Source organism: Haliaeetus albicilla, chromosome 25, assembly GCF_947461875.1.
Source record: "Haliaeetus albicilla chromosome 25, bHalAlb1.1, whole genome shotgun sequence".
Classification (NCBI taxonomy): Eukaryota; Metazoa; Chordata; class Aves; order Accipitriformes; family Accipitridae; genus Haliaeetus; species Haliaeetus albicilla.
Genome location: NC_091507.1, coordinates 17,191,297 through 17,215,114, shown reverse-complemented (window position 1 = coordinate 17,215,114; position 23,818 = coordinate 17,191,297). Strand labels below are relative to the sequence as shown.

The window sequence follows — 23,818 nt, the reverse complement described above, 5'->3', positions numbered from 1 at the left end:
GTCACCGCTGTGTGCATTTTAAAAAATAAACTCCTGGCTTTCCGAGGCTGAACTTTACTATTGCAACTGCATGCTGTGCAAATGTGATGTAGCTTCTGCTTGTGCAAATGGGGTGAAGCATGCCAGCTATCTGTGGATGCAATTTGCTGAAAGTGACTTCAAAAATTGGAGCCTGCGCTGGTTTTGGCTGGGATAGAGTTAATTTTCTTCACAGTAGCTGGTATGGGGCTCTGTTTTGGATTTGTGCTGGAAACAGCGTTGATAACACAGGGATGTTTTAGCTATTGCTGAGCAGTGCTCACACAGAGCCAAGGGCTTTTCTGCTTCTCCCCCCACCCCACCAGCGAGCAGGCTGGGGGGGCACAAGGAGTTGGGAGGGGACACAGCCGGGACAGCTGACCCCAACTGACCCAAGGGATGTCCCAGACCATATCATGTCATGCTCAGCATATAAAGCTGGGGGAAGAAGAAGGAAGGGGGAATGTTCAAAGTGATGGCATTTGTCTTCCCAAGTCCCCATTAGGTGTGCTGGAGCCCTGCTGTCCTGGAGATGGCTGAACACCTGCCTGCCCATGGGAAGTGGGGAATGAATTCCTTGTTCTGCTTTGCTTTACTTATTAAACTGTCTTTATCTCAATCCACAAGTTTTCTTACTTTTACCCGTCCAATTCTCTCCCCCATCCTGCTGGGGGGACTGAGCGAGCGGCTGCGTGGGGCTGAGCTGTCGGGGTTAACCCACAGCAATACCGTACCATCCGCAACTCTTGCTGTGCTCTCACCATCAACAGGCCTTTTCTGGTCTGAGTTTTCTGCTCACTGTGGAAAATCGAGTCCTACACAGTCCACTGAGGAGCAGGGGGCTGAACAGATTGCTTCCCTGCCTTTTTCTGCAGGGAATATTGCAAATTTCAAGGAAGGGAATCTTCCCTCTGGCCCCAAATCGCTCTTGTTCAAAGCATCCCTCGTCACATGTGCTGCAGGGCACTGCTGTCCGCCTTCCCTCAGTTCCTGACATTTGCCCCCTTCTCTAGCAGGTTGGGAGTCATCCTCAGATAAAGAGCAGCCAAGGAGATGGATTTGGGCAGCACAGTGTCTGCAAATGATATTTTGATGAGATAGAAAAAAAAAAAAACCTTATGTTGGCACTTATGGACCCCTTGAGCCATTCTGGTAATCACTGAAGGAAATAGGATATTGTAGTAACCGTCTGGCAAGTGCATGAAGAGCTGCAGTAAATCTTACCATTGTGTTTCTGCAGAAAGCCAATGACTTTTTCCAGCACAGTAGTTTTGTCCATTTTGCGGGTGTTGCCTGGAAGCATGGAGCTGAGCTCTTTGATGAGAACATTGAACTGATCTCGCCTCTTCTTCTCAGACTTGTTACGCGAAGCCCTGTAGACAGGGTTAAAAAAAAAGGATGAGCAGACCAAGAGGAAAAATCATCATGTACCTCCTCTTTGCAGTGTATACACATGGAAATTAACTTGCTGTGTGCCTCAGCATGTGAAGATTGACACTGGCCTCCAGCAAAGCTGCAGAGACAAGCAGGAGGTGACTGTTCCCCCCTTCTGCTCTCATCTTTAGGCCCCTCTTAGAGTCCAGCGGGGAGATGGAGGCTCTGCTTGCCCCTCTGTGCTGCCTCTAGACACTCCAGTCGAGCCTATGAGGTCGGCATTAAGCCTGTAGGTGAAGGAGCTCTGTCTGTCTCCTAGGCATGCGCAGGACCTTCAAAGTTCACGCAGGCTCTGAGAAGGCACTCAGAGCAAAAAGAAATAGCAATATGGTGACAACAATAAAATTGTCCATAAAGGAAAAGAGAGGGAACTAGTGAAACTGTGGGTCATACCCATCTGTCCAGCCTTAACAGGAGACAGGGATGCCAGTACTGCAGCTCAGCCATTGCACTGGAGCTGGGCCCAGCTAGAGGGACCTGCTTGCTTTGGTCACAGGTCCTCTGGCTACCTCCAAGCTGGCTTACCGAGAGGAATCGGGCTGTTGTCTTCCAGTCATTAAGATCAGGGACCCAAGCAGAGGTTGCTGCAGCTCCCATCTAGTGCCTATGCCACCTAGTTCAGTCTCCTTTCCAAGGTGACAAGGGCAAGCAGGAGGGAGGGCATCAGAAGGACTCATGCCAGCATGGACCAGCTCTGAGGCTGAGGTGTGTTCCCAGACCTGGCGACTCAGAAGTGCTAGCAGGGGTCCCCTGCTTGCCCCCAAGCTCTGTGTGCCACTAGCAAATCACTTAAGGTCACGGTGCCCTGGCTCTTTAGGTGTAAAATGGGGACTCTTCAGCTTTCTTCGCCAGTCTTGTCTGTTTAGCCTGCAGACTCCTCAGAGAGACCCAGCTTCTGCTGCTGCATGTGCACTTTATTTTTTTTTTTAAATTATATGTCAACCTATACATGAGCAAGTATTTTCTGAATTGTTCCCATGAAGATAACAATCATTCTACTTGGAGGATATCACCCAGACTTCTGTAGCCATGTAAAAATAGAAATAAATATAAAATAATAATAATTCTTTTTTTAAAAAATAAACAAATAACAAATATAATAAATATAATAGAAATAAATAAGGTTTGTTTGTTCTTCTGAAAGGTCCTCAAGCAGACAAGATTTGCCCTGTTAATTACATAAAGATCTAAAAATCTGGTTACATGTAGACAGGAAAAAAAAGCCAAGAGGCCGGTTCTCACTCTGAGTTTCTTGGTCCCAGATAACTCTGCTGTACCTCATAAGCAGCTCTGGATGCACACTGCTGAAAATCAGAGCAAAATTTAGCCCAGCATCTACATTCCCCCCCAAGGACCAGGATGGCAGTAAACATTTTTAGCAGAGAAATCACTGTGGAGGCTTCTGGATGTTACTACTGACAGAGGGGTAATTTTTGTTTGTCTTGCTCTCAACCCTGAACGCACTTGGAGATATACTGGATAGAAGCCAACACTTGATTTTTTTACAGCTTTGAACACAAGAGATTGGGTGGATACTGCCTGACTGATTTCAGCCTGTTCTTATTACAGTGCAAAAGGCTGTCAGAACAAGATGTGAAAAGCTCCAGCCTTATCCTATTTCTGTACAGTTCAAGGGGACATTAAGAACATCAACATTTTACTTTCTCATAATTCAATCCTCAGTTCATTTTAAGCTCAAAAGGTCTTGATCGCCCTGAAAATAAAATAAAACACCAACTGTCTATAGGGAAAGTGTTGCTTTTTCCAAAAAAATAAAGATGCCTTGACAGAAATATAAAGAATCTATTTTTAACACTTGACATTTTATTCACAAAGGAAATATAAAAACTCCTCTAGTGGAAATAACTCTACCAAGATCTGGATCGATGATCACTGTAAAATCTTAAAAAGGGAGAAAAAATGGGAAAAAACCCACAATTAGGTCATCTAAACTATCCCTGCACAGTTGTAAATGCTTTGTTCAGTCCAGTTGTAAATATCTTAAATAATGCAGTTTTCATCACTTCCCTTGGAAGATTATTCCCTAGCCTTGCTTACTTCACTGCTAGGGCATATCATTTATAGTAAGCCAAAACAGTCTCTGTCTTAATTCCATACTATTCGTCCCAGTTCTCCTCCCTCATTGCTACTCCAAAAAACCACAGTATATCCAGGGGGAAGAAGGAGACATAGTATGAATAAAATCCGGATTTTTAGTGAATACAGCTAAAGGCAATGCAGGACAGCTTGAATTCAGAATGATCAAAATCACCCATTTAAAACATGTTCTAAATAGCCATTTTCATTCTCTTATATAGTTGCTACTTATTGTCTTAAAGAGAGACTGATACTTGCTGACTAGTAGCCATGACATCTTGCTGATTTACAATGAAATGAAGCTTTACACTAAATTTCATATTTCTTTTTGCTGTCCAGTGGGATCCACGATACATGCATCAAAGCAAGTAACTGTACCACATACCTTCATTCAGATTCTTAAATTTACTTTTTATTGGAGTGGAAAATGGCAGGTGGTAGTCCTTATCTATTAAGCACTTTCTTATGGTTCACTTCAAGCCGGTTTTTTCTGCAATTTGGAATTCAATTGAATTGCAAAGAAATTATTTTAAAATAATTTACTATTAAAGCAAGCTAAAAGAAAAGAAGTTAGAGAAAAGTGCACAAAGCATGCTTTTTGTTTAAAATTAATAAATCTATAAAACAAAGTAAGCCTTGTCTAGCATCAAAGACTTCAAAATGAAATGATGGTTTCTGATCTCCAGAAGATCAGAAGACCTCAAAGAGGTCTTCGATGCTCCCAAGTGTGGTGCCATCATACCCATATTTTAGTCCTCAGGTCTTTTGAGTGAAGTAGTGCCTTAGGCAGTCAGAGGATGCAGAATGGGGCTCAAAATAACCAGTGTCCTGAAGTAAAAGCTATACATCTTGGCCAAGTACTGAACACTTGGCGCAGGGGTGGGAGGGCAGGTTCCTCTCCTTGGGAGAGGATGGATCCACTTCTCATGTCTGTATAATACAACCTGTATTTACCTAATAAATTGCAGCAGATAGTAAATGGTGTGCAACTATGTCTGTAACCTGAGAAACCCGGCTCCTGGCTTGGGTCCATCCCCAAAGAGTTAGATCCAGAAATTTCCAGTCTCACCTACTTTTAACACAGAAAATGAAAGAAAAGACCAATTTTCTTGGCTTTTTTTATCCCCTCTTGCATTTCTCAGCACTGAGGAACCTGGTTCTTACACCGAATAGAAAAAAAAACCCAAAGAAAGTGTTTCCTGACAGATGAGAAGTCCTCGGTTTTCAAGACACAACAGCAAAACGTTCAGGCAGTGGCTTCTCCCAGCTTTGACTCTCTTTAAAGTTTTGGAAGAAAACCTGTAGCTTTTAAATGAATCTGAATGGTTTTAGTATACCGCAGTAACTTTAGACTTCCATGAAGCCTCTCATGATTTCAAACTTAATTTCAATTTGGCTTTATTTCTAAAGAGCAAAATGTACTTAAATTGCAATTTAAAGAAGCGATTTCCTTTTCTCATTTTCAAAGTTACCATTTTTTTTACCCACCTTGATAGAGGCCTGCCCCAGGGTTTGACAAAAATTCCCTCCAGGAACAAACGGCACGAAAACCATACCAGATGGCGATGACAATCGCTGATAGCGAGGATACGTGTTATCCTATTTTTGTCCTACAAGCATTCGTTTAATGCGTTGGGTTGTGGTTTTTTTTTTCTTTTTGAGCAATTAGCACACAAATATCTTGAAGATAACCAGGCCGCCAGCGTGCGAAGCGGCGACGTGAGGTGGGCTCGCTTCCCCTGCTCCCCCCTACCCCGATCGCGGGGCTCTGGGGAAGCGGGACACCTCTCCCTGAGCTACGCCCTCCCCGACGAAGCCATCTCTTCACGACATGGCGGCGGGAGGCATCCCTTCCCTGAGCCCACCTCCTCCCCCGGCCCCAGGGGCCTGCCCGGTTGAGAGACGGCTGGGCAGAGCCGTACCCCGTGTCGGCCCTCTCCCGGGCCCGAAGCCCCCCGGCCCCATGAAGAGCGGCTCGGGGGGCGGCTCGGCGGGCACGGCGGGCCCCTGGCCTCAGCGGATCCCCCCTCACGGGCCTGAGGGGAGGCCATTAGGTCAGCGCTTGGCTCCCGGTAGGAAAGGCCGGCCTTCCGCGGCCCCAGTGCGCACCTTTAGAGGAGGGAGCAAAGGGGAACGGCGGAGCTCGGCTGCAGCCCGCGCTGACCTATATTGGTGAGAAAAAGCTGCAGGGAGGAAAGAAGCGGAGAAGGAATCAAAAGAGATGAAACTGGATCAACTACTTGTGCCTGGACTGGAAATACTCTCATTAGAGGGAACCAAGGGGAAAAATGCGGGTAACCCACGGCTCCCTCTAAAGCAATTAAACTGCAGGCTGCAGTATTGGTAACGCGTCCAGAAAAAAAAAAGCCTCAAATGCTTCCAAACAGCTTTTCTGCAGATGCCAGTCAGATCTGACAGTTATTAAGAGTTTTATTGCCACGGGTCTTCTGCCTTGAAACACACCCTTTCCCTCCCCAGAAAGCGTTCAGAACAATTTCCCGCCAACCGGGACTTGATGAGGGAGTGCAGAATGTACGTGAATAAGGGTTTGTGCCAGTTTAGGGCTGACACAGCACTTTTCGTGGTCTTTCTCTGCTCTGAAGGGAACTTCTGGGTGTTTTCATTACTGTGAGATAGGCATTGCTGACTATATATGACCATCATAAGGGGGAAACCCCCCACTTTTTCCTTTCGCAAAATGTTTTTTGTAAAAACCCCACATTTTAATACACTCGGGAAGCTCAGGTGATGTATTTATAGTGGCAGGAGTGCATTGTTGGTTCTTCAGTTCTCATGTTCTGCAGTAACACGAAGAAAATGATCAATGCCTTGGCTTTTTTGACATTTTCCACAGGAAACATTGCTACATTATTTTCTTCTTACAGTGTAGCCAAGAATAGGAATCTGTGAGATGGCAGTTTTTCAAGTTGTGCTTGGCTGTATTTTACTCTCTCTCTCTTTGATTAATTGATTATGGGTAAAACAGCTTCTGCAGCAACAAACAGTATCAAGCTCACCACAAGTTAAACAGAGAGTTATAAAAGAAAAGGTGCTCACCTCTTTGCCCTGTCTTTCTCATCTTCATCCATTAGATTGTCTAAGCAGGTTTTTCTGTTGAAGGAATGCAAGAATCATTATGAATTGTCATTTTGTTAGCTCTACTTGCAGGTTAATCTCAAAGTTGCTCTATTTCATTTTAATAACAGAGTGATGATATCCAGGTCAGATAAATGTGTCAGCAGTGCTTTATGCCACAGTCCTTGATTTTAGGAAACATCCATTGTGGATAATGCGATCCCTGAGCGTCACACTAGCCTTAGGGGCTCCAGCCAGGGATCAAGGCTCCCAGGCACAACGTGGTGTGCCAGCACAGTACAAAACCAGCCACTTCTTGGGGGATTTTTTGGTGTGGAGGTTACTCTCTGCAAACTTGCAGGCTGGATGAACCCTGTGGTCTGCCCAAGTTGAAAAGGCATTTTCAGCACCCCCACGTTCCCCCCAAAGCCATCCCCAGTGCAAGAGCCAGCATCACCGATGCCTCCGACTTCTCAGATGCCGCTTCCTACCGGGAGGCTCTTCATCCTCCTCTGTGGGCCCTGACCCAAAGCCAAAAGAGACAGTAGTAACTCTACTGAACTACACCCCAAATTCAAGTGTCCTTATAAACCCCACTGCCTAAGCTGCACTGTGAAAAAACCTTCCCATAGCCCAGACAGACCATCTGCCTGGCCCTGCTGGCACCGAACATGGGGACTGCACCATCCCCGTCACTCTTTTTGCTAATCTTCACCAAAATGTTGTGACCTGTCATCAGGTTTATAGTCCAACTGCTCTGGCAGTTTGAGCTGCAAGGAGAAAGTACTCTGAGCACAAGATGTGTTCATAAAACCATAGAGTAAAAGGGGGTAAACTGGGTAAATTAAGTAAATTTGTGTAGGCAAGGAGAAGGGAAAAATGCAAGAGCAGCCCAACTGAAGGCTGGGATCCTCAGAAACACTTGTCGCCAGCTCACTGCCCACCCTCCTTTGCTCCGTGGCTTTGTGAGAAAGCGATGCTTGAGCTGTAACTGCTTCAGCCCGTGGAGGAAGCCCTGTGCTGCTGCAGACTCTCATGGCACCTCGCGCCCATGTCAAGAACAAAAGCCGCGTGCTGCTGCATCCCACACAAATATTTTCCGAACCGGCAGCACAATGCCGCTGCAAACCCTGGATATTGCCAAAGCATCATTTTCAAAGCAGTGGTGTAATGACAGGCAATGATAACATTCATTTTCAAAAATTAATGTTTCTCATTTAATGAGTCCTCAACATGTAAGAGATGAATAAAATTGGGGGGGGGGGGGAGGTAAGTTAATTGCTAGGCATTATTTAAGCCCATGGTATTTTCCACATATGAGTCACACATAAATTTGCCTGTTTAAAGAACATTTTATGAAAAAAACAGGAGTGAAAACTTAATGGTAGTAAGAATAGTGGATAAATTCCCTCCTTCTGCTACTAGTTCTCTTACAGCAATATTCTACCTGCTCATTACTCAACAGTTAGCTAAGAACATGAAACTACCCTGTAATTTTTTATCAAATAAAAGAGTAATGAGGAATTAAAGCCACAGGTCACTGATTCATGGCTTTCAGCTCAGTGATGGAGGAGCATAAATAGGAAATATGAAGGCTGAGGGACTGGCTTTTTTAGTCATAACTGGCAAATTTAAGATGCTGAATTATATTGTACAGAACAAAATAACAAATAATACCATGTAGTTTTTAGATGTTTTTTCAGATATTTATTTGGCTTTGCAAAACAGCCAAGTCAGCCATATCACAATCCATATTTTAGACTAGGAAAATCTATAGACTCAGTAAAATTTTATTTATCAGTGTTTTACAAATACTTTAGGTAGTTATTTGCCCAGTCCCAGAATCAGACTGCTAGCCCAACAAGTGTGTTTTCAAAAAATTCAGGCTAAAATGTAGTGACAAAATTCAGTGGGTTTTGTTGTTATTTGCTCACTTATTGCAACCGAAATGTTCACCTATGTTACTAAAGAATAAAGAAGGCATCATTAATATGGCAAGGGTCAGCATTTAGGATTTCGCTGTCTTTCTTTGCTAGACCTTTGCTCAAAATGCTCTGTTGCATGCACCCTTGTTGAATCTAGGGTATGACAAGCAAAATAGGGCAGTGTCAGCAGAAGAAGTCGCTTTCTCTGAATCCCTGAAGGTATTCCTCTGCTGCACCATGGCCTCCTCTGGTGGTAACAGATTCCCAGTAGAAAGCAGGAATATGGGGACGAGAGCTCTGGGTGGCTCTGAGGAAGGATGGGGGTGGATGGGGCAGTCAGCATCAGTGCTGCTCAGCCCTGGCTGGTTTGGAGAGGCACAATGTACCTAATGGAAAGGGGCTTCCTACAGCTGTGCCTTATAAACCATCAAGGAATTATACTGCTGGGAAGCCTCTACCCTTATGAGAGAGCAACAGGTCTAACTGGTCTGTTCTGCCAAGGATTTGGCTAGATCTGTAAAGCAATTCCTGGCCAGCTTCCAGTAAACAAGGTTTCTCACTGACTGACATGAAATTCTGGACCTGCTGTGCTGTTGCTAGTGTTAGACAATATCTAATTGTCATTTTGCTTCTGTTTGCTCACACGGCAAAATCTCCAGAGCATCGTAAGCATTGCTAACAGCATTTGCCAGTACATATGTAGCATATGAAATTAAAACTGTTCTCAATAAAATATATACAACAGAGTATACAACTGCTGTGAACTGGTACTGCCAACCCTCTCCTGAGGCTTACACCTGGAGGAGAAACCCATGGCATGGAGCTTAGGTATGTGCTTAGTGCAACCTGCTTGCTTTATGTTATCCTCTCAGTCCCTCAGCTGGGAGGGTCCCAAACAGCAAACTGGAAATCTACTCTCCCATCCCCGTCCGTGCCTGGTTTAGGAGGCAATTCTGGCTCATTGCATTGACGGAGGCAGGCAGTAAACACCATGGCTCTGTGCCATGGTTCCCCTGCAAAGAGGTGACATAAAAAAACAAGTAGCACAAGGATTTCATGAAATTTGAACAATCCTTTCATGCTAACAAAGAGAATTTGGAAACCTATGGGTAACACCACCACATGATGTAACTCCTGTTGATGCAGTATTTAATAGTGACAGTTACATTTGGAGCTTCATTAATATCATCATTATCGACACAGAGTGAAGAGACTATCACTCAAAAAGATGGGAACCACCTGGAATAAGGAGGAGAAAGCTCATGTACTTCCATCAGGGCGGTACTCAGACAGACACACAGAAAGACGCATACCCATAAGCGGGGAAGAGTGGCATTTTGGAAACAAAAGACTGGCTAAAACTGTTAACCATGTTCTCCTGGCTTAGTTATCAGATGGAGAATTATAGCACAAACATCCCCCCCACATTCATTCATACAATGAATAGTTGCTCGGGACAGAAGTAATTTAGGCAGAGTGCCAGCTCGCTCCAGGGACTCTCCAGAAGAAAGGCTGCACATGTTTATTTTGATACAGTCTATTCCCAGTGGACACAGAGCTTGCACTATAAAATTCATCTGGCACTGATCACCTTATCCTGTGCTAGAAACATGTTTTTTAGCAAGTTAAACTACTACTTTTCTACACGGGTGAGGTTGGTTTCTCTTCTTCCTGCCCTACTCCTCATATGGATATGCTATGAAATGACTGGCACTCAAATCTAAGTATATCAGCTGTTGCTTTCCCACTAAGTTGCCACGTGGCCCACTAATCTCAGTTCCCACAAATCAGCCTGACATTTAACAAGAATTTTTAATCATATTCATTTAACTCGGCTGAATTAAATCAGAGACATAAATTTCTTTTAGAGGTCCTGGGATGTGCCTGGGGAAGCCTGGTGAGAAATCACACTGCTTGTGTTCCTCTGGCCTTGTGTTGGGCAGCTGGGGGGTAAAGACGGGGCTTTTCCTCCCCTTCCCTCTCTGGCCTGGTGGGGTGTCTGCCTCCACCACCCCACAGGCTTGCCTGGGGTATTCAGCCACTCATCCTGCATAGGGTGTGCTCGGCCCTGGGGAGAGGGGTGCTGCCCGCCTTGCCCTGGTGTTGCTTCCCATCCACTACAGATATACCACAGCCCTCCCTCGGACCTCGCCCTCAGCCCGCTTAGGACACTGGTACAATACCACCAACCTAAGTAAAGATGATGATATTGCACTTGGAGAACAATCCTCCCACAGACAGGGGATGGGCAAGGATTGTATGGAAAATCGGGACACCAGGAAGAAGCATTTGAACTACCTCCTGGCCTCTGGACAGACCCTCCCCAACACTTTCTCTATCTTTGTGAAAAGGGAAGAAAAAGAGCAACAGGGTGGGGGGTAGACGTGCTCCCGTGCCTTCCAGACACATCGCTCAGCCTCCAGTTCCCACCTCTGCTGAGCGTTACTTCTGCAAGACGCTGAGCGCTGCCTCAACAGGGAGTTACTCTCCAGTTCCCTCTTCGAAGGGGAGGAAAAAGCCTGTTAGCGAAGATCTCGGCATTATAAAGGAGGCACGCGGGTATATTCGGTGCTTTGGGATTTAAAGGTCAGATCCACCCATGCACAGCATCCCGTGCATAGTGAGTAGGATCGAAGACATTGGAAGAAGGCACCGAAGGGGAGTACAGGCTCTGGGCGTGAGCCGGGGGGGGGACACAGTTTCTGGCCACCCACTAGCACAGGGGACAGTGTGGCTGGGTCGCTCCACTGGCACCGCTGCCAGGTCCCCTGCCTGGGGATGACGGACAAGGTCCGATGGGCACTGTGGCCGGACAATGGTGTTGTCCCGTGGGTGCTCCACAGCGTGGGTTAGATGGGTGCTTGCAGCTGTACAGCGCTAGCAGCTGTACCCCCTTCTTCTCAGCTAAGGCAGAGCTCTGAAATGAAGTAATCCACACTAACAAGTAAAGTATTTCCCTTCCAAGCCTTGCTGGGGGGCAAAGAGAAAGATTAGCAAATGGGAAGTGGCAGGAAAGGTCACAGGGTGACAGGCAAGAAGTGACCATCTGATCATTTTAAAAGCCTTGTTTCATGTTTCTCTGACATGGATGATGCACTCGGATATCCCGCCATGAGAGCTATGGCACGAGGACACACAAGAAGGATTTGTATAAACACAAATCAGAATAAATCAACAGATTCATAGATACATCAAACTGAACTGCACCCCTCCATCCTTATTTGTCAGAGCAAACCTATGAACTGTTACAAGAACATGCTGCAGTCCATAACTAAATACAGCACAATCCCATCTGTAGCAATGAAAATCGATTTATCAAAATGCAAACAGAGTAGCCTTAAGAAAACTTAAGACAAGATAGTAAAAAATCACTTTCCTGATGATATACATTGTTATTTGAGAAGGGACTGTGACTCTTCAGTGGGAGAATGGCAGTCTGCAGTTACCATGGGTCATGTAATGACGTGATTGTTATGGGAATTATTGTTGTTATGAGTAAAGGAAAAATCCAGTAGCATAGTAAGTGTCCAGCTTTAGAATTACAACTATTTTTGCCTGACAGTGTGCAGCTTAGTCTTCCTGCATTCAGTAGTTTACTACATTTTTGTTTACACTAGAGAAGAGGTTTTTTAGAGGTTTCTTATAAAGAAAAGAAGAAAACTTTTTGAGAAAATATTGGACTTCATGAACCTCATGGGCTTCTCTATATTTCTTACATATGAGTACAGTGAATCTTTAGATGGTAATGGGCTTAAAGCAAAACAGACATTTAAAAAAATCTGAATGTGGACAATGAAAATGATGGCATTTGACATAAATTAATGCTTCAGTCTTCTGAACAGGGGATGGCAGGGAGATGCTCACAGGTAATGCAGCTAAGTATTATGAGATCATGACAAAGAGAAGTAAAGGCTCTGAACATATTCTGGGTTTATTCTTTACATTATTCCCATTTAATGGGAAGCAGTATTCTTTTCTGTAGGTCGGAAACGTTGGTCCTATTGCTGTGTGTTACTTGACAGCTTCCCCTGCTCTAGCCCAGTACCAGCTGAATTTTAGGGTGAGTTGCCTGTGAAGCCTCTATGGATGTGGTGTAATTTGCATCAGTTTAAGTCAGGAATGAGACGGCTGACATCACCACTGCTGTGCTGGAGCATGGCCAGGGTAAGTAAGAGGCGTCCTTTATCTCTAGCTTGTGAGCAACGCGGAAAGTTTGTGCAGTGCTTGGGATCTCTGATGAAGATCAGTACATACATGCTCGTTATCTTCCTTATTATTATTACTGAATGACTAAAGCCATTCAGACTTCAGTGAACAGACTAAGTGAATCCCTGGGTTCAACCACTGCTCGACTCTCCCCTTGCACGGCTGGAAACAGAAAGGCAAACAAATTAAACTAACATTAATCATCAAAGACTGCCATCTGTATAACTCGGAGCACTTCTCCGCGTGCCCATCCCCTTCCAGCAATGCTAAACAGGATTAGCCTTCCGTGGGCGGATGGGGAAAGTAGGTCAGTTTGGTAACATTGCTGCATGTGATGAACGGAGGATGCGACTGCAATGGTCTGCTGGCAGCCCTCTTGCCTTCTGAATGGACCGTGGCGATGAAGCACCTGGGCATGTCATGGGGAGCAGGAGGTGGCTCAGATCCCTGCGTCCCCGCGTGATGACACCTGCCATTTGTAGAAGCAGGGGTTTTGCAAAGCCTGGCTGGTGCATTGGAGTTAATGGGTGCATTTTAACAAGGAAACTGAGGCACGGGGCACCTAAAGGCTTAGTTATCACTAGTTTGTGCACAGTCAAACATTTGTTGAAGCTTATGCATGAGCAAAGTGGCATGGGATGGGAAATCATCTGGTGGAAGTATTGTCTTTCTCTATTGACTTTATTGGGTGTGTAGGGATGCTGGCAGGAAAGCCAAAGCTCACCTATAGTTGCAGGACATGTCAAGGGCAACAAGAAGAGCTTCTGCTGCTACATCAGTAGTTAAAGTTTTGTCATGGTTTAACCCCAGTCAGCAACTAAGCACCACGCAGCTGCTCACTCACACCCCCACCACCCCCCCCGCAGTGGGATGGGGGAGAAAATCAGGAAAAGAAGTAAAACTCGTGGGTTGAGATAAGAACGGTTTAATAGAACAGAAAAGAAAAAACTAATAATAATAATGATAACACTAATAAAATGACAACAGTAATAATAAAAGGATTGGAATATACAAGTGATGCACAAAGCAATTGCTCACCACCCACTGATCGATGCCCTTTTAGTCCCCGAGTGGTGATCCCCCCACTTCCCCCAGTTTATTTAGTGGGCATGATGTCCCATGGTATGGAATACCCCTTTGGCTAGTTTGGGTCAGCTGCCCTGGCTGTGTCCCCTCCCAACTTCTTGTGCCCCTCCAGCCTTCTTGCTGGCTGGGCATGAGAAGCTGAAAAATCCTTGACTTTAGACTAAACATTACTTAGCAACAACTGAAAATATCAGTGTTACCAACATTCTTCTCATACTGAACTCAAAACATAGCACTGTACCAGCTACTAGGAAGACAATCAACTCTATCCCAGCCAAAACTAGGATGAGGTTGAACAAGGAAAGTGTGGGATGGCTGCAGTATTGGGGGTGGGTGGGGAGGTGAATTAGTGACAGTAAACACAGGTAAGGCTGAGGTACTGATGCCTTTTTTGCTGCAGTCTTCACCAGGAAGGTCTCCCGGACCTCTGTGTTGGAGGCAGGGTCAGGGAGGAGCAGAAGGACCAGCACTGGGTGAGGGTCAACTCAGGGAACTTGAAGGAGCTTGAGGGAAGTTGACCCGTACAAGTCAATGGGGCCTGACCACCTGCCTCCATGAGTGCTAGGAGAGTTGGTGGTGTCCGTGCTAGACTGATCTCTTTCATCTTTGAGAGGTCATGGAGGCAGGGGAGGTCCCTGATGGCTGGAGAAAAGCAAATGTTGCCATTAAAAAAGGCCAAAAGGGTGATCCAGGGAGCAACAGGCCAGTCAGCCTGACTTCAGCCCCTGGGAAATCATGGAGCAAGTCCTCTTGGAGCACATCTCTGGGCACATGAAGGAGAAGGTGATCAGAAACAGGCAGCATAGATTTACCAAGAGTAACCTGACTGCCTGCAATGAAATGACAGGATCTGTGGATTGGGAGAGGGCAGTGGATGTCATTCATGTCAGCTTCATGCTCAAAGGCAGGGCTGTCGTCATGGGGGAGACACAGAGAGGCTGGAGGAAAGGGCTGACAGGAACTTCATGAAATTCAACAGGGACAACTGCCAAGTCCTGCATGTAGGAATGAAGTGCCTTGGGCTCTGATACAGGCTGGGGATGGACTGACCAGGGAGCAGCTCTTCAGGAAAGGCCCTGGGAGTCCTGGCAGGCAGGAGGCAGAGTGCTGTGCATGAGCCAGCGGAGTGCCTTGGTGACAAGGACGGCCAACAGCACCCTGGGCTTCATGGGCAGGAGCATAGCCTGATCAAGGGAAGGGATTATGCCCCTTGACTCAGCACTTGTTAGACCACATCTAGGGTACTGTGTCTGGTTTTGGCCCCCCCAGCACAGGAAAGATACAGATTAACTGGAGGGAGCTCAGCAGAGAGCCCCCAGTGTGGTGCGGGCTGGAGCGCTTGCCTTGTGAGGAGGGGCTGGGGGAGCTGGGCTTGTTTGGTCTGGACAAGAGATGGCTTTGGGGACATCTAACGCTCCCCCAGTGCCTACAGCAAGGGGTCAATGAGGAGCCAAAGCCAGACTCCTCATGGTGGTGCGGGATGGGAGAGTAAGAAATAATGGGCATAAATCCCATTGATTTATGGGATCGATGATGAGAGGAGAAACTTTTCTCCATGAGGACAGCCAGTCAGTGGAGCAGGCTGCCCGGACAGGCTGTGCCATACCCATCCTTGGAGGCTTTCAAGACCTGACAGGGCAAAGCCCTGAGCAACCTGGTCTGACCTCAGACCTGGCCCTGCTTTGAGCAGGAGGTTAGAATGGAAACCTACTGAGGTCCCTTCAGCCTGAACTGTCCTGGGACTCTGGATCTACTGAGCTGGCTACCACCTGGAGCACCCTAAGCATATCAGCCACCCCGAATTCGTTCCTATATTATATATGTTCCTGAAATCGGTTTTATTATGCTTTTGCACTTCTGTGCTACAAATAGCTTGTGCACTGTCTCCCTTACACTGTCATCCCTCCTGCTTTATAAATCTGCCATCTAGGAGAAAAGAATACGAGATACACGTCTTAATACTGTATGTCTCTATGTCAAGTGTCTGTTGTGTCACTTTTAGATGTTAATTTAAAAAAAACATTCACTTTATGATAGAATTAGCAAAAAAAGAAGAAAAATGCCTCTCATGAGAATGGCCCTTGACTGCAAAACTTGTTATTCTTCTCTACTTCCCATGTTCTTAATCTGTTTTAGGTATTTATAAAACTTTAATCCTCATAGTATCAGAAGTCCCAAATGTACAAAGACTTTAACATGTGCTTAACTCTATACTGCTATAAGAAGTCCCTCATGTATGCGTATCTTTGCAAAATCCAGACCTAAATGTGGAGATATTGCTGCACAGATTATTTTGTAATTATTAGCTCTGAAATCTTCCCTTGAAAATGGTCGCAGTTATAAAGTATTTTCAGTTGTAAGAATCTGTTGAAGTTTATTTGCTTCTGCAAATATTTAAGTAAGTAGAATAATATAAAATCTGACCTATGATCTTCTGACGGTCAAATGCTCAGCCAGTACAGGCAAACTGGCAGAATGTGCGAGTATAACGCTATAAAGATCTATTTGTCAAAAACTCAAGGACTGTTGTTTTGTTTGGCACGAAATACCTGGGAAACACCAACACAAGCACAAAATCAGTCTTCTTCGATGGGACTGTTGTCAAAGTTGCTCTGTTTTTTTTTTTTTCTGGCAGAAATAGTCTTGACAAGATCCTTTTAATCCTTTCCATCTAATTAAACAGGCTACAGCAGCACTGGAGTATAAATCAAGATGCCCAGGAGCTGACATAGGTTGGTCTCATTTCCCCCACTCGTATTTTTTTGTTTGTTTGTTAACCATTTATGGATGGCTCTCAAAGAACCAAATTACTCTTCTTTTAAAAGCTCTGGGCCTGGAAGTAATTTTGCAAACAGCAGAAAAAATTACTGCAGAAAAGAATTCTGAATTTTTGACAGCGCTGTCGAATTAATTGTCATGATTTACACCAGCTGCGATGGTGTCCCCTCCACACATAAGATGCTGAAATAAGAGGGCCACGTGTTTCTGTGGAGATTTCAGCAGGAAAGCTGAAACTAAACATGAAGCCCAATTTCCTTCTAGTTTTAAGCACCTAACCTGATGTGGCAGCTCCCTTTCCATTGAGCAGGACCTGGGGTGAAGGACTGTCCTCTCTCAGTGCCCTTGCCTTCTCCCCACCCCAGCGGGACCTTGCTTGCTTCTTCAACCAGCAAGAACCAGTGGGCCCAGCTCCAAGGAGTGGACTGGGACTTGAGCCAGGCAGTGAGTGCTCTCCTTGGCCTTCCCCATCCTCATGGGCATCTCAGCATGGGGACTCAGCTGCTCTGCCATCGATGGGGGCTGGAGGTGGGAGGTGGGGGGGGAAACGCGACCGCCCCTGCAGAGCCTGCAAGAAGCAACAACTTCCCTGCCCTGTGCAAGAGGCAAAGCTGTGGCCTAAATCTGCTGCTGTGCAGGGGAAAAAAATCCCTACACAATATAAAGAAATAAATACAGATATCAACACCAATAATCCCATTTCTTTTGTGTTAACAGCTTGATAACATATCTGCTTATAACTCACACACTGCACTAAATTTTCTGCTCTATAGTAACTATCATATTCCTGTCAGCAGAACTAAATATTTAATCATCTGGGGAGATGAATCATGAAAATCTGTTTTGGGGAGATATTTTTAAACGGACAATTTGTTGTCATTTAATTTTGAGAACTTGCTGTCTTTCCCTTCTCAGGAGGGACCCTGCAAGCCTGTGACCATACGGACTATTGCTCTGTACAGCTTGCTGTCTCCCTTGCAGGTGAACCATGTAACCTACAGGGGTTTAAGGTCATTTCTGACAAGACCAAGGCAGGAGGGTGCAGTCAGCTCAGGTTTTGGCTGAGCACCACTAAGCCTAAAGACACAGGGAGGTCAGAGACACACAACCTGCCTGGTTGCATGGCACTCCGTGGACGAATGCTCTCCAGTTGCAGTCCCCCAAATTTGTGTCTGAGTGCATAAACATGCCAAGAGTTCAGACACAGCGTCAGACCAAGTTTGCACCTGTATTTTGCACTGCCTTGAATGTTTATGCCCTTGAGTCCCTCCTATCTCAGGCTGAGCCACGCTCCAGCTGTGGTGCCGGCACGTCCTCACCGATGTGCGAAGTGCCGCTGTTCTCAGCCTCTTCATGCTACCATTTTTACAATGATAAAGTTTCTCCAGCATGATGTAAAATTCAAATCAGGTTTTACAAAATGAATCTCTAAGGAAAAAGGATAATTATTAAAGAGCTTCATTAGTGCTTTGCAATCTTAATTATGATAATTATATTTTTGTAGCTAATATAACTGAACTCCTGCTTTTAAATCCCATTAATGAGCATTTTTAATCCTTCTCCTACTGGGCCAACAAAACCATAATGTTGAACTTTATATTTACACAGGGCACTGTTTTTAATAAAAACGATGCACTGTTTACTGAGGATTTCCATTCCCTTTTATCTGTGCTTTGAAGGTGCACCTTCTCCCAAGACACAAGAAATGAAGAAGAGCAAAGATGAATTCAGCAGCTTGGGCTAGATTTCCCTTCCTGGCAACAAGAGGGCACAGTCCCTGCACCAGGATGGCAGCTGCCTGTGGATATTGGCTGCCACCAGGGAAGCCTGTGACACCGCTGCTCCCTTGGAAGCGCAGATTTAAAGCTCTTTTCCTGAACAGCCCAAGGGCTGAGCTTCACCCCCTCTGGGTCCCCACGGAGACTTCAACGAGACCGTGCAGACCATGCGAATAGGCAAAGGACGCGACCCACTGCATGAACGAGAGACGTGCCCGGTGGAGATCAGGTCGTGGTATGGCAGAGCAGTCCCACGGGCGAGCAGGAGCCACGCCGCGGTGGCCAACAGTAATTGATGGTCAGGGCCAGGGGAAAAGGTGACAGCTGGGAGGGAAGGTTAAAAGAAACCTCAATAAAAAAGAAATGCCTAAGTTCACAAACTATTCATCCGGTGTGTGAGCAGGAAAAGGCACCTCCCCAACCAGCTACTGGAAATCTTGAAAAGTGCCAGCAAGAGACACCAGTATGAACGGTCTTTTCTGAGTACAGTTTATAATCCCTGATAGAGTCGAATTTGCTGCTGTGTTCTACATTATAAACCACCCACCACCACACAGATGCAATGGACTACTGGAATTTTTTACGAGTCTGTTTGCAGCCAAATATTTTACAGTTACTAACACAGAAAGAGAGTAAAAGATCAAAGAGGGAAGAGCATACAAATTCAGATATCTCAATAAAGAAATTAAAACAATAAAGCATATATTGAATATTATCTGCCCATTAATCTCTGGAGTAAATTCAGAAAACTAATTAAAAGCTTCTACACAGATAAATGATAAGCTTCTTTATTCAATGAGCTCAACATATGAACAAACAGAGGTTTGTGCTGATATCATCGTTATTAGCAATTGCATTAAAGCAAATGATTTTTGCTGTGCTACTGGGAATACAGTGATTTGAAAAACAAAATGTTAAGAGATGAAAAATTCAAACCTTTACTGTACTGAGCATGTTGCGTTTCCTGGTTTTTTTTAAATTTATTTCAGGTAACGATAACTCTTATGGGTCAGCATGACAAAAAAATAAGACATGAAGAAGAGAAAACAAACCCAAAACCCGTACAGAAGCAGGAAAAATCTCTGCATAATCATTCTCCAGTAGAAGTCCAGCTTTAACGGGCAATATCACCTTCCTGCATGGGAAGTTCTCTAATCCATCAGTTCTCACTGCACCTTGTGTCCCTTTTTCCGCTATTGGCTTCAACATTCACAGGGGATTTTGTCTGAATTTTATAGGGAGGTTATTGCCTCCTCAACCGTAACTGATAGATGTTCTATTTTTGTGGTGGAACACCGCGCTGCCTTGCGTGACGTGGCGTGGCGGTGCTGCATGGGGAGCTTGCGAGGCAGCCAGCCTTGCTCTCCCTTGGTACTCCGGGAATAGCCCCCATCCCAGGCAGCCCTTTAGATGGGTGCGACTTGAAAAGGGGGATCCTGAAGAACACTTAAGATAACAAATCTTCCAGCTAAGCTCTGCGTTCAATTTAAATGCAGAGCCTGAAATAATTGATTTCAATATATAGTCAATCCTGAATCTGATTATTTAAGATCAATTAAAACTGATCTGGCTCCAGGATTCAGATATCCTCCTAGGGATCCTACAGAGGGAAATAACTTGAAAAACTCAATTTTTTTATCCATAGTGCATTCCAGTGACCTGGGGCTGATTAGCATAAAAACAGTTTTAAACTGATGAAATGGGAGAATGAGAGATCTATAACTGCTTTTGTTTATATTTTTTATTCATACACCAGCGTCTTCCTACTTTGTATTGTACATTAAACTCTCCCTATTGACCAAAATGAAACAGAGATTTCAAAAAGTCTCAGGCTAATGTCCTCTTGAACACGGGCTAAATGCAGGATATGGTCCACAGAGTGTAAAGTGCACTTAAATTTTAGCATATTCACTCAACTGTGGCATTTCAGAAACAAAGAAGTCATTAAAAGCCCCATAGCAAAATATTAAATTATGCCTCTGCCAGATATTAACTTTGAAAAGAAAGAGTAGAGACACTCTGAAAACCACAGTGAAATACTGATGTGCTGATTCACCTCGTGCTTATGTACTGCGCAAGTTAGAACTGCAAAATAACATATCTCTTTTGTGCCAAATGATATTGGTAGGAAAGCATCTTTTGGCTATGATGGGTGCTGCTTTCCATTCTGAATGTGTGTTTTCCCTTTCCACTTGCAAGAAAATTTGCTGTCAGAATGTCAAGCTGACTCGCTATTTTATTTGCCATCTGTGTCAAATATTCATACAGACACACTAAGTATGTGTCTATGTCCCAAAAGGCCTGAGTTGTTGCACACTGTTACCTATCTTTCATAATCATCAGGGTAAAAACTAGGAGGGGAAAAAACCTGACATAATTTTAGATCTCTACGCATGCTGAATCACATTTTATTTCAAACAGAGTGCCATGGCCATTACTGGAGCACCACATACGGAAAAATAGGACTTGAACCCTCAATGCACCATGAATTTTGCAGGTAATCTAAAAAATCAGGATTAGCTATCCTGCAGAAAGTAAGGTACTTTGCATCCCATCTATTCTGTAGCCAGTACTGTGACTGCAGCTCTTGTAGGCACATCTGATCTGGCTTTAAACAAGTAGTGAAGCATCAATGCAGCTCACTGTAGGTCTGCTAGTTTACATATTTACCCAGTGTCATCAAAAAGAGGTTGTTTAGGGCAGCTCGATTTAGGGAAAAAAAAGGAAAAAGAGAAAGAGGAAGAAAGAAAGGGAAGCACTTGGCAGGGAGCTGAGGTCGGGGTCGGGTCCGGTCCTCTGGCTCATACTCTTATGTGAAGCAGCTGGGAGAGGTAAATCGCAGCACTATGGGTTCAGATGGGGAGAAAAGGGAAAGTCCCATGTCGTGTTTCTAAAATCTGCACAAAAAGAAGGATCCTGAAGGCAGATTTGGGGACCCCAGGAAAAAAGCTGTTGTCACAGGATGGATCGGGATGTTTGGTCACAGAGATGCTATTGCTGCTCCTTGTCCGGTGGGTTTAAAGCAGTCTCAAGGGTGGCTATAGAAACTGTAGCAACTTTAGTGTCTGCAGAAAAGCCATTAGTTTGTAGAAACTGTGCCAAAGGTAGTATAAAATTTGATATCACAGCACTTCACTTCTCTAAATGACTTCTACTTCATCCTACTGCCACACTATTTTGGGGGTATTTGGGTCTGGGGATTTTTGCTTTTAAACAGAAAAATATTTGGTTCCCTGTGGGTGTTTTTCCCCCCCTCATCCTCCTTCCTTTAGATACTTCAAAAGGCAAGCTCCTGAGAAAACTTTTCTGCTGGTTCCTATTGTTTCCTACTTCAAGTGAAAAAAGTACATGTTGTTAAATCTGAACACCAAGACTTTGTGAATGTGTAAACTTCAGAACTCTAAACCTTTCAGCCTGTGCCAATGTAAACCACCTAAAGTGCAGAGAATTAAGTACACTTTATCCTCTCTGGCCATGATTGAACACGTTTCAGTCCTCCTGAAATCTGCCGCAGGGAGTCTCTCAAATCCCCCAAAGCAGAGTGACGCTTTTTCAAATGGGCATGAGAAAAAGAGGGAGATCCTCATCCGAATCTCAGTCCTGGCCCTTTAGCTCTCTCCTTTGAAAATTCTCACCTTGCTGTTTCTAACCACCTCACTCTCAAGGACCTGGGGCAGGAAAAAGCAAAACCTACCTTTGCTAAGTGAAATGCTCCACGTTCCCTAAATTCCTGGGAAAAACGCACAGAAATTTTAATAAGCACTTTTGCAGCGCACATTGGGGTCTGTCTATGTCACCCACCCTTTTCGATGTTGCTCCATTAATGTCTAACTGACCTGTTCTCTAGAGAAATGGGTACCTTGGTCCAACCCCTGGAAGCCGAAGGGGCTAAGATGTGTGTTTTGGGACCCCAGTTATGGCCTTTCTGTCCCTCAGGCACAAACAGCCTCTCACTGCCCTGCTTCCCCCCCCGACCGTGGCACCTTGCTCCAGCACCCTCTCCCTTCAAGAGAAACCACCCCCGGGGCCATGGCACCCCGTTGCCTTCCTCCCGCACAAGCACACACCATCCCCACTCCCCTTCGTTGTACTGGATCCAGCACCTTAAATAACGTCTTGTGGGTTGGAGCTGGATATCTGGAAGGATGAGAGTGCTGCTCCATCAGCCAAAGCTTGATGTACGCGTTGGCCACGAGGAACTGGCGTTTGGCTGGCACCGCTTGGGTGGCCAAAAGGGTTTAAGCTGACGTTGGTCAAGGGAAGCTGGAACAGAAAGCCATTAAAAGGCTGGCATTCCTTAGATTTGCTTTTATCTCTTCATCACTCGGAAATATTTTACTGGAATGAACTGCAACCCAGTTGCAGCTGTGCTTCAGTTGGTCCACTGTCTAGTTCTAGGCTATTTTAAAACTGACGTTATCCTGAGAAATAATGAGGAGTCTTAAACTATACTGTGAAGCACGCAGTAAATTTTTAGTTGGCTAAAAAGCGAGGAGTGAAATGCGAGAGAATGTTTTTCCTGATATATTTTCTCTCTCTCTCTCTTCATGGAAATATTGATGTGAAGGATAGTAATACTGCTACTGAATTCTGACCCATGTGGCTATAAAGATACATTACTTGCATCAGTCCAGGAGACAGTTCTCTCAATCTTGCTTCCTCTGCAAATGCAGTTATCTTGCTCTGGCACTTTGCAAAATCCTCTAAATTACTATTAAATTAAATACTTTTAATTTATGGAGGATTTCAGCTGAACTCGTATTTCTGTGCCATTAATTATCAAGTATTTTACTGACGCTGGGAAAAACATTAATAAATCAATCTAAATGAACTCCCACCTTCCCCCCTGAACTGGGGATGGGTGTCATCAGTCACACTCTAACCTGAGAAGGTTATATTTCCCTTGGATTCATCATTAATCTCATTTCAAATAATGTATTTCTGAGTGGGCTCAGGGCAACATTTTCAAACATGGGGTTTTTAAGCTAGCGATGGCAGTATATTTAGCCACCTGAATATGTGGATGGATTTTCAGAGGTCTTCTGTGATTTGAAACAATTCCCCTTTCAATGTTAAGGTTGGGTTGTTTCTTTGTTTTTTGGTTGGGTTTGTTTTGTTTTGTTTTTTTTTCAGAAACAGGAATTACACTGGTTATCTTTTAAGATAAAATGTGATTTCCAGTGTATCCTTAGATACAGTGGAGCTCTGGGGAAGTATCAGTGGAAACACAGGTAGTGATAAATCACTGGAATTGAAGGACATGTGGATGCTTGCAAGGGTAGTTAGTCAGATGAGTAAATATGGATTTAAGTGCTGACCTCTCGACATCCAAGATTGAAAATATTGACCTTGATATGCAGTGCTGGTCTTTAGTGTGCCTTCACATGGCAAAAAGATCTGCAGGGGTCCAGTACAGGTAAG

The 23,818-nt window shown here is 44.8% G+C and overlaps 1 protein-coding gene across 2 annotated transcripts in view; it reads right to left on the bottom strand.

The window, feature by feature from the left end:
* NPAS2 (neuronal PAS domain protein 2) overlaps nt 1-23,818 on the bottom strand; it is a 108,148-nt gene that overhangs the window by 48,234 nt on the left and 36,096 nt on the right. For both annotated transcript variants that reach the window (XM_069770092.1, XM_069770091.1), the window contains exons 2-3: nt 6,607-6,660; nt 1,243-1,391 (exon numbers count right to left, since the gene is read on the bottom strand). In XM_069770092.1, coding sequence (XP_069626193.1) covers nt 1,243-1,391; nt 6,607-6,660 — 203 coding nt within the window. The remainder of the gene's footprint in view (nt 1-1,242; nt 1,392-6,606; nt 6,661-23,818) is intronic.